Source organism: Gavialis gangeticus, unplaced genomic scaffold, assembly GCF_001723915.1.
Source record: "Gavialis gangeticus isolate Ggan-Ray unplaced genomic scaffold, GavGan_comp1, whole genome shotgun sequence".
Classification (NCBI taxonomy): Eukaryota; Metazoa; Chordata; order Crocodylia; family Gavialidae; genus Gavialis; species Gavialis gangeticus.
In genome coordinates this window covers 42,267,376-42,278,502 of record NW_017729031.1, presented here as the reverse complement: position 1 = coordinate 42,278,502, position 11,127 = coordinate 42,267,376, and the positions used below count along the sequence as shown (strand labels likewise).

At 56.1% G+C, this 11,127-nt stretch overlaps 1 protein-coding gene across 1 annotated transcript in view; it reads right to left on the bottom strand.

Moving 5' to 3' along the window:
• Window positions 1-1,141: 1,141 nt before the first annotated feature.
• Window positions 1,142-11,127, bottom strand: part of CNOT9 (CCR4-NOT transcription complex subunit 9) — a 15,254-nt gene continuing 5,268 nt past the window's right edge. The window contains exons 3-8 of the mRNA XM_019522821.1: window positions 7,985-8,100; window positions 7,026-7,165; window positions 5,982-6,091; window positions 4,840-4,938; window positions 2,063-2,154; window positions 1,142-1,630 (exon numbers count right to left, since the gene is read on the bottom strand). Coding sequence (XP_019378366.1) covers window positions 1,462-1,630; window positions 2,063-2,154; window positions 4,840-4,938; window positions 5,982-6,091; window positions 7,026-7,165; window positions 7,985-8,100 — 726 coding nt within the window. The 3' untranslated portion in view covers window positions 1,142-1,461. The remainder of the gene's footprint in view (window positions 1,631-2,062; window positions 2,155-4,839; window positions 4,939-5,981; window positions 6,092-7,025; window positions 7,166-7,984; window positions 8,101-11,127) is intronic.

The following is an 11,127-nucleotide window of genomic DNA, read 5'->3' as shown; positions in this document are numbered from 1 at the left end:
CCATGCCCAGCTTCACCCAAGTCCCCTGTGACTCCCACCCCATTGCCAGAACTGGGCAATTGTATCCCAAGATTTCTCCCCAAGGACCCTCCCTAGAACCCCTTCCCCACAGCCCCACCTTGAGCCCACCCAGGACCCCAGCCCCAGAGCCCCCCCAGCCTATAGGAGCCCCAGTGCCCCCCATAGCCAGAGCTCCCCCCACCCTGCCAGCTCAGACTGGCCACATTCCCTGCCCTCACCCCCATGTTGTCCCTGGGGGCACGAGAGCCTCAGCCTTAGGTACAGTACAGGGTGGGGGCTGGAGCAGACTCTTACCACCTTCCTGCCCTAGGGCCAGGGCTGTACTGGTCTTGCCAGCCCCCCCAGGGGAAACTGGGTCACAGTCTGTGGCTTCCCCCCTGCCCTCCACTCCTCAGCTGCCTCCTTGAGCTTCCAGGCCTTGGCCTTGGAGAAGGATGAGAGCTCACAGGGCCCAGGCATGCTGGTGGGGAAGGGATCCAGTCCAACAGCACAGCACTGGACCCCAGCGTCACAGACTGGGGAGCTGTGGCCACATCACTGCCACAGCCCAGACCCCAGGGCCACGGCCAGGTGGAATCACAGCCCTGTGGCCGCAGCTGAGCCACGTCAGGCCCAGACAGCATGAAGGGAACCAAGGTCCAGCCACATCGGAGCCGAGCCAGGCACCCAGGGACAGGAGAGCCATGGGAAGGGCTGAAGAGGGGCCAAACAGCTCAGGCAGCCAACAACCACTGCACGGGGGCAGAGGCCCAGCCTCAGCCTCCGGCCCATCCTGCATCCAGCTCCCACAGTGGCAAGCAGCTGCTGGGCTGAAGCAGGCAAGGGGCAGGTTTGCCCCGTGGGATGGAGACACTGGGTGACAAAGACCGGCTGGAGTGCGGCCAGAGGGAGACCAGCACCCCGTGGCACCTGGAGCCACGCTCTCCCACCTTGCGGCCATTACACAAGCCACACCTGGACCACAGCCGTGAAGAGGGCCAGAGCTAGAGAGACTGGGGCTCTGGAAGTGGATGAGTGCCAAGCTAAGCAGGACACGCAGACCAGCAGTGGCGTGGAGCCCCCTCCACCTCTGTCTCTGAGACCCTGGGCCCTGGTGCAGATGGGCAGGCCAACGAGGGGCTAAAACAAGCTGGGCTTTTATTGAGCTTGCTCATGTCTCAGGCCTGTAAACAGCGAGCAACAAGGGCGGGACACAGCCCGGGCAGGAAGGCCTTGTGCCCACGGCTGCCGCTGCAGCCCGCCGGGTATCCCAGCATGGAAGGGATCTCGCTCACCCCGTGTCGCAGAGCCTGCTGGTGTCGGGAATGCCGGAGGCAGGCGGGCGGGTGAGCGCTACTGAGGCGGCCCTGGGGTGGGGGGCAGCAGCTGGCGGCCCCGCAAGAGGTCACGTGTTCTTGGAGGTGTGGAACCCTGAGCTGTTTCCTCGCGGGCGCCCGGCGGTCACTGCGGGGGCAGGGGGATGCCCCGCGGGTCGGTGACCTGCCCCTCCTGCAGGTTCTTGACCAGCTGAGCCAGCCAGCGCTTGGTGGTGGTGTCGTCCTTGAGGACCTGGGCGAAGGTGGTGTCCTTCAGCTGGTCGGGAAGGCACTGCCTGAGGGCTTCACGTGCCCTACACCAGGAGACGAGAAACAGGGGGACCAACAAATAAACCCGCACTGGCGAGAAGGGGGGGACCAACCCCGCTCCCGGGATGCTTGCTGCGCTGCCCAGACTGCCTGGAACACGCAACTGTCTCGCAGGCCCTTGACAACGTGCTGCAAGCACACAACTCCCAGCTCCTGGGCCTGGGACTGAACCCAGCAGAGCCAGGACCTCAGAAGCAGAGGGAGCTGGCATCCTGCCCTGGCACCTTCCTTCCAGGGATGGGCCAAGCCACGCAGAGCCGAGACAGGCAGCGATGCCCTCGGGAGAGCTGGGTGAGTCCACAGGGGTCCCGGGCACAGAAAAGTGGAAGTGGATTTGGAAGGAGACATGCGGCCCCGGCCCCCTGCCCAGCAGTGCATCGAGACAGCCCCAGCCCCCAAACTCCTAAGATGTTTACCTGGGGTTGTCGGAGAGACGCAGGTAGCAGCGCACCACGTGCTTCAGCAGCCGTGCCGAGGGCTCCTTGGAAAGCTGCAGCACCATCTTGCCCTGCAGGTCAGAAGGCAGAGGGACTGTCAGGAGCTGCCAGCTGGGATGGGGCTGCCCGGCTCCTCCCCTTTGCCCTGGGCATTGGCAAAAACCGATCCAGGGTGTTACAAAGCAGGGTGTGGTTTGCAGGGAGGGGCAATGCCCAGCTCCCAGCCTCCTTCCCCTGCCCCCCACAACTGGGGCAGACAACTGACAAGGACACCAGTCCCAGGGAGGGCAAGCACTGCCCCGTCCCTCTGCTCAGAGGCAAAGCCCCTTCCCTTCACTTCCCACCACCCCCTCCTGCCCATCACTGCCAGCTGGGCTGCTCAGCAAGGCAGTGGCCAGGGGGTATATTCCCCCTCCCCGTGCCTGCTCCCAGGCTGGCAGGGAGGGGAGCTGCTGTGTCCTGGGCCAAGTGCAGCCCCTCTGCAGTGCAGCTGGAGCACACAGGAGCTCCCCATCCCTGTCCCAGCAGCAGGCAGGGGAGGGAGGGGAGGTGCCTTTGAGCACAGAGGGGAAGGGAGGGGGAAAACACTCTTGCTGCCTTTAAGACTGAAATCCGTGGCTGTTGCTCCAGCTGCATGGTCAGAAAGGTGGGAGGTAGGGGGACCTCCAGATCCGCCCCTGGTTAACCATCTCCCCAAAAGGCACCAGCCAGCTCTGACAGACAGTCCCAGGTTTTCCCAGCCCAGGGGCTAATCATTCCCCACACTGCTGTGTTACACACCTGGGCCTGGTGTCTCACCCAGAACCACCAGCTTCCCTTGATCCAAGAGCATGTGCAGACAGTTTGCCCTCCTGGGAGAATTTTTCCTGGGAGGGATTTAACCCTGGTTGTTCCCAGGTTATTTCTCTCCTGAAGCAGGCATTGCTACTCTGAGAGAAAAAGCCTAAATGCCAGGACATTCCTGGTTTCTCCTGGGGAAGCAGTGACTCTCTCCTGGGAGAAACTGAATTCTGTACAAGGCCAGAAACACCAAGCAGCTTGCAGCCTGGTACCAACACCCAGACGCACCTCCAGTTCCCGCCGACAGCCCCTTGGCGTCCAGTGGCCAGTTCAAACCCCATGTACCCTGCCAAGTGCTAACATTTAATCAAAACGACTGGCAGAAAGCCAAGCACCTCACAAAGAGTCTAAACCTGCCACCTTCGCAGTCACCTTGGACATGGCAAGTTTTGCTGACCAATGCCAGGCTAGACCCGGGGGAGGGCAGTCTGTGCTCTCAGAATCAATCTCAGAACCATAGAAAATGGGGGCTGGAAGGGACCTCAGGGGGTCACATCTAGTCCAACTCCCTGCTCCCAGCAGGACCAGCCCCAACTACATCATCCCAGCCAAGGCTTTGTCTACCCAAGTCTTAAAACCTCCAAGGATGGAGACTCCACCACCTCTCTACGGAACCTGTTCCAGTGTTTCACCACCCTCCTTGTGAGAAAGTTTTTCTTAATATCCAACCTCAACTTCCCTTGCTGCAGCTTGAGCCCATTGCTCCTTGTCCTGTCATTTGCCCCCACTGAGCACAGCCCAGCTCCATCCTCTTTGCAACCCCCCTGCAGGGAATTGAAGGCTCTTACCAAATCCCCCTCAGCCTTCTCTGAAGCCCAGTTCCCTCCAACTCTTCTCACAAGTCCTGTACCCCAGCCCCACAACCATTTTCAATGCACTTAAAGCTTGTGTAAACTCTCTCCTAGCAATGCAGTCAAGTCCCGTTAACGTCAACACCAAGAAGAAACCTTATTTCCTGGCCCATCACAGCCACAGCACTCCAGCCCTACTGAAAACACAAAATCACCTCTCTGGGTTTTCCATATAACCACACTGGCTCGCAAAAGTTATACCCCTACCTTTAAATTCCATACTGGCTAGCTCTGAGATCAGTTTTTCCCCTGGGTATTATAAAGTATATTAAAAACACACAATCGGTGGACTGCAATGATCTCGGCCCACTCTTTTAGGGCTCTTGTGTGCATGTAAGCATATAATTAATCATCTTTGCAACACCAGGATGTTGGCGGCTGGGGTCCTCCTGCTTTCCCGGGGGCAGGGGCGATGCCTGGGGCTGCATCAGGGTGACTGTCATGTTACTCAGGTTGGACATAGGATTTGTCTGGGCTGGTCTGGATGGGGCTGATCCTGCCCTGGGACTAGATGCGACCTCCGGTGGTCCTATCCAGCCCCTCCTCTCTATGATTCTAACGTTACCCATGTCTATGGGCTGCAAGATGTTTAGGTCTTGCTCTGTTACTAATGGATGGGAAAGCACTTAACAGTGTAACCCATCGTTCCACCTTGTTCCAAACGTGGAAGAGAAACCTACTGAATGCTTCCGTTGCCCCCCACATCACTGCAACTCTACCAGCTCCACCAAGGAACGGGCACATACCATTACCAGAACAGCTTCTGTTCATAACCCACCTTCAAAAAGGCTTTTAAAAGCCTGTAAGATATCAAGTGACCTACACTTAAAACACAGGTATTTCCTGAAGCACAATTAACGTCCTGTTTCCTTTCTAGTCAGAGGCATTGCTGCTTACAAGATGTTTAATCAGGCTGCTTGCAACCTGCTAAAAATAATGGATCTTCTGACACTTCGTCCAGCCAGTTGATGGCGGTGGCTTGCCCTGGAGGGACTTGGCTAATCATACCACCCTGTGGCTGGAGCAGAGAGAGGTGAGCAAAGGGAAAGGACCAGCCAGTCCTACCAATATCATGGCGACGTGAGAAAACCGCTCATAGGTCTGGCAGATGTAAGCCAGCCCAGTGTCGTCCAAGAGGATCTTCTGAAGAATAAAGGTGGCAACCTGGAACGGAGGAGAGATGGAGCACGCTCAGCTGCGTCCACAGAGAACGTCCAGCCCCATCTGTTCTGTGACGGGAACCCCAGGAGGAAGAGCTGGACGTTGCCCCACATGTGGAACTGGCAGTGAGCAGGGGCACAGCAGGGGAGGGAGTTGGGTGTGAACAAAGGATGAAACCTGGTCAGGTGTTTGCTAACAATCACCAGGGCACCATCCAAGAGACCTCGAGCAGGGGAGGCCTCACTACTCAGTTTGGCTGACCAGCTGCAGGAAGCAGGTGATGGGTTTAAAATGAACCAGTAAAAGGACTTTTGACATAATGCACTACTAAAATGTGGGATTTGTTGCCCCAGGAGGGAGTGGAGGCTGACGGCAGAGTCAGGAAGGGACTGGATATGTTCATGGAGGATTCATGGGTGTTGAACAGACTGGGTGGAAATGTTTCATCAGGAACCTCCAACCCAATGATGGTGGAGGCCAGGGAGGGTGCTGGATAGGGGACAGAGCACTCTAGAGAGATCCAGGTTAGTGTTCATCCTCTATATAGCATCGAGCCCGCTGGCGTTGGAGATGGCACACAAGGCTGGATGGACCATAGGTCTGACCCAGTCTAGCATTGGAAATTTTACCCTATGATCAGGCTGGTAAGGACTGGGTTGGGGGTGGGGAGAGAAAGGAGGGGTTGCCTTCCTCTGTAGCAGGGGGTCATAGCCCTCTCCCTGGGATCTCTTGAGTGTGTATTAACAGCCTTGTATAGAAGCAGGATGTTGTCCCCCTGCTTTCCCTGCAGCAGGGTCGGGTGCGATGTCCGGTGTTGTGTCAGGATTGATGGTATTTTTATGAAAAGTTTATATGATGGGTTTGTCTGGGATGATTTGGACAGGGCTGATTCTGCCTTGGGCAAGGGGTTGGTCGAGACCTTCCCTCCAGAAGTCCCTGCCAGCCCCGCTTCTCTAGGATTCTATGATCTACCTGCTGCCATGAGGGGTGAGGGGGCCAAGGAAGCACCGAACACAGACCCAGAGAACAAGGCTCGGGGCAAGTACCGTTTTGGAGAGCTCGCTACCAGACTCCATGATGCGCAGGCACAGCGGGATAATCTCTGTCGTCAGGAGGAAGTTGATGACTTCCTGCTCATCTGTCTTCACCAGGGCTCCTGGGGGAGGTTGGGGGGAAACCATGGATGGGACTTTTGAAACAATCCTGTTTTTTAGAGCACACCGAGCATTGCTCCAAGGCTCTCACATGCAGAAGCACTTCCAAGTACCAGCAGGACACCCAAAGGCCTGAATGGGTCCTCCATGGTGGGGAGTGGAATCAGCAGTCAGCCTTCCCCAGAGGTGAATACTGAAGGGACTGAACCCCTGGATTTCCAAGCAGGCACTTACAGAAAGTTGCCCATACCATCCAGGAGCAAGAACCAACACCTCAGACAGGCCAACAGCTTTTGGGAGCCCTTTCCAAGCATGTGCTACGGTCATGAGAGCGGAGGGGAGTGTGCTGTACTGTACTACCCAGTGACCCGAGGCCACCCCCTCCCCAGGCCAGGCTAGAGAGCTCCTCTGCAGAGACATCATCATCTAGGGGGGAAAATGTGTCCAGGCCAGGACAGCATAGGGGGAAACCCTGGTTTGCACCCTCCAGTCACTGGTCTTGGCTGGCTGAGGACTGAACAGAAGCTGCTGACAGGACCCACCCCCACAGCCCCTCTGTTGGGGTAGACCCTTCTCTCCTGGGTGAGGAAGGGGTTTGTGGCCCTCTCTCCTGCCTGCACCTCCCAGCAAACCCTCTCTGGCATGGGCTGATGGGATGCAAGCTAGAGTATGCACTTGGGCATCAAACCCCTCTGCCCACAAAAGCCATGGCTGCAGGGCTCCTGGGGGCTTTTCATTCCTTGCACATAGCATTTAGAGACACCGCTGCAAGCTCTACAAGGAATGAAGCCAGCAAACTCGGTGCAGTGGAAAGTGACAGCCTCCAGCAGCGGTAACACCGATATCACATGGGGAAGGACAGTAACACGGATGCGGATGGTTTGCACTGGTATAAGGGGCTGCAGAACAGCAGTTAGGGAACAAGCAGGCACTTACCGATGACGCCGAGGCTGGTGAGCCTCAGGTACTCGAAGGGCCGGGTCTTGCTGACGGTGTGCAGGAAGGGGTAGAGGAAGAGGGGGATGTGGGCCGCCAGGAAGGCCGACCTGCAAGAGAGGACACGATCCTTGAGAGCCCTGGGGGGAGATGAGAACATGTGACACGGGCACAGAATGTGTTCTCCTGCCTGGGTCTACACAGATGCTGACACAAGCGCTCCTCACTGGAGACAGTGACAGGGAGGCAGGCAAAGCAACTGGCTGCAGGCCACGTGTCAGGCCAGAGCAGGCGATCACCTGCCATTATAGCTTCTGGCTGTGCAAGCTTGACCCTCAATGACCTGCCATCCCCCTGCCCATGGCCTGTCCCTGCTCACGTCTAGACAGTATGCTCTCTATGGCACAGACTACCAGCCACTAGCTGCATGCATGGTCCCAAGCCCAGTAGAGAACACGACAGCATCTGTGCATCTAAACCACCACCAGCTCCAACCCCTCCTGAGAGTGGACAACAAGGAAGAGAGACTGCAGGGAGCCAGGGTGAAGGTTACTCCATTACTGTGCTCAGAAGAAGCTAAATGGCGCTCACCCTGTGTGGGCTCAGCCAAAAGCCTTCCCCAGCAGAGATCTCTCTGGAATTGTGATGATACAGAAACCCAGCACCAGGCTCTTTCCTTGGGCACTAACATGGGGGGCTGTTGAATACCATGTGGCAGGGGCTATGAAACACCTCTTGTTCCCTGATCACTCCAGCAGGCTGCTTCAGGGACGCTGGAAAGACAAGGCAGCCAGGCCATTGGGCTGATTTTGCCAGCGCCTGACGGTGTCTTCTGACACTTCGCTCTCACAGCAGGAACCTCTCCCAGGCTGCATGCACAGGTGCTCTGACATCATGAGTGAAAGCAGCATCGAGCTGTTGATCACCCACCCTTGGCCATCACCCCATGCGCCCCTTACCTGGTCTCTGGGTGCGAGGCAACGCACTGCAGCAGCGCCAGGGCATTGCAGACTCGGTTGGATTGATGAGCCGTCAGGGTTGGTGGGTTTATGGAGGGGTAAATATTTACAATTTCCTGGAAGAAATTAAAGCAACAGTAAGGGCCAAGGCTCTAACAAGAAAGCCAAGTGCCTGCGAGGAGCTGGGTGAGAGCTGCCTCCTCCTGTGACCAATTCAAGAGCAGTCTGAAAGGAAGTGGAGCCCTGAAGGCAGCCAACGCTGCCGAGGGGAGGTCTGCACTGCACAGTTGGCAAGGATGGCAAACGGATGCAGCAAATCTGCAAGAAATTCTTCTGATGACAGCTGCACTGGACTGCTCCAGAGGCAACAACAAAGATGATCAAGGGCTTGGATGACAAGCCACATGAGGAGAAGCTGAAGGAGCTGGGTCTGTTCCGCTTGCAGAAAAGGAGCTTGAGAAGATAATTAGGCCAAAAGAAATCTCATGAGGTTCAACAAGGACCAGCGCAAAGTCCGGCACTTAGGAGGGAGCAATCCCCTGTACCGGTGCAGGATGGGGGTGGCTGGCTGGACAGCAGCTCTGCAGAAAAGGACCTGGGAGGACAGGAGACAAGAAGCTGAACAGAGTCGGCAGTGTGCCCTTGTTGCCGAGAAGGTCAACATCATCCTGGGCTGCGTTGGTAGAAGTGTTGCCAGCAGGTCAAGGGAGGTGATGCTTCCCCTCTACTCAGCACTGGGGAGGCCACATCTGGAGTCCTGTGTCCAGTTCTGGGCCCCCCACTATAGAAAGGATGCGGACACATTGGCAAGTCCAGCAGAGGGCAATGAAAATGGGTGGAGGGCTGGGGGACGTGACTTATGAGCGGAGGCTGAGGGAACTGGGTTGATTTAGTCTGGAAAAGAGAGGACAGAGGGGGGATTGAATAGCAGCCTTCAACTCCCTGAAGGGGGGGTGCCAAGAGGATGAAGCTGGACTGTCCTCAGTGAGGGCAGATGACAGGACAAGGAGCAATGAGCTCACATTGAAGCAAGGAAAGTTGAGGTTAGATATTAGGAAAAAAAACTCTCTCACTAGGAGGGCAGTGAAGCACTGGAGCAGGCTCCCCAGAGGGGTGGTGGAGTCTCCATCCTTGGAGGTGTTGAAGACCTGGGTAGACAAAGCCTTGGCTGGGATGATGTAGTTGGGGCTAGTCCTGCTTGGAGCAGGGGGTCAGACTAGATGCGACCTCCCAAGGTCCCTTCAACCATCATTTTCTATGATTCTAAATACCTGAAGGACTGCTGTAGCACCTTTTCTCTCTTGATGCAGAGAGCAGGACGCAGACCCCTGGCTTGAAGTTGCAGGGAAGTCGGTTTACACTGGATCCCAGGAAACACTCTTACACTGTTAGAGCAGGGAGACAGTGGGGGGGACTCTTCAGCACTGGACGGTTCAAGAAGCTGGAAAGGCGCTGGACAGGGATGATCTAGATGCAGTGATGCCTGTGCTCTGCTATAGGGATTTCCCAGGCTGCAGGAATTTACTAGTTGCCTCCCTCTGCTACATGTGTTGGGGGACGGGGGGGGACGACTAAATGTGACCTCCTCAGTTCCCTGCCAGCCCCACGGCTCTAAGAGTCTATGATTCTTAGACTCTCAGCCAGCACCTACAGGTACTTACACAGTTACAGAGAAAAGCACCTACATCATGCCCAACCATCCCAGAATGCAAAAGTCTGCCCAGTTCTGCTGTGTGCCAGGACCTCTGTTCTCCTTGAACTGACTCTACAGAACCAAATCACAGGGTCCCATGAGTACAAGAGAGGTCTTGAGAAATACAAAGCTTTTGACCTACCCCTGTCATAAAGAAGCGGGGCTGGAAGGGACCTCTGGACTTCATATCTAATCTAATCCCTGCCCAAGGCAGGATCAGCCCTGTCCAAACCACCCCAGACAAACCTATTATCCAACCTATGAGCAAAACGACAGTCACCCCCGACACAGCCCCAGGCATCACCCCCACCCCTGCCCCAGGGGTGCCACGGCTGCGAACTTCCTGCTGCTGCAAAGGGAGTTAATATATGCTTGAGTGACTCCAGGTAGAGGCTGCAAAGACAAACTCCACTGCCCTCCAATCCCAACTCCAGTCTGTACAAATCTGACCATGGGGGAAAATTCCTTTCTGACCCCAAATCTGGCATCAATCTGACCCTCATCAGAGAGGCAAAACCCGCTAGCCTGGAAACTCCGACTTTGGCACAGCCTGGTCCCAACCTCCACCCTGGGCTGTAGCCAGCACCCAATGCCTCAGAGAAGTTTAAAAAGAACCAAAACTCTGACATGTAGCAGCAGGAGGGGGAAAAAGAATTCTTCCCAACCCCATGCTCATTTCTAACAGCTTCTCACCTCCTCCCCTGGTCCCTTCCAAAGAGAAGTTTAACTCTGCATGCCCTGCCTCCCTGACTTCCTTTCCTCCAAGGACACCTACATGTTGGATGCTGAGAGAAGCTGCTATGGAATATAGTGCCCTGGGGAAGAGGCAAACAGCTGTGTCTGAGCAGGGAAAGATGTGGGTGTGTTTATCTGGAGCATCTCTCCATGCAGTTGGGGAGCAGCCAACTAACTGCCATCCAAACCAGGGAGTAGTCCGTGTTACTAGGGAACTGGGGGAGAGAGGGGACAAGCCAGTGAGATGTGTAGGGGTTCTGGATACACCAGGCTGTAGTTATACTAAGCTCGAGGTAAGCTATGGCACCTGCAAAGGACCTTGGGAGTAGCTGGCTTCCCGAGGAATAAGAAGTTAGACTTCACTAGTAAAGTAGAAATAACAAGAGGCAAGCTGGATTTAGCAGGGGGTGAGCTGGGAAAGCCCAAATTCAGCAGAACGTGAGCTGGAGAAGCCCCAGATCAGCAGGGAGCGAGCCCTAGATACCCGAACGTGGCAGGCAGCAGCTGCAGTTGGCAAGAGACAGTTACACTGAGCTGGGCGGATGGCTAAACAGTCCTGCTAGTGCATTGTCCTAAGAGGCAATAAACCTCTCTAAGCTTTTGTCACCAAACCTAAGAATTGCCATGTCCTGGGTCCAACTTGCCCAGCGTCCCGTCCCATTGTCCCCCCACCCCGTGTCACAGCAGCAGACAGCAGAGGCTGACAGGGAGAGCG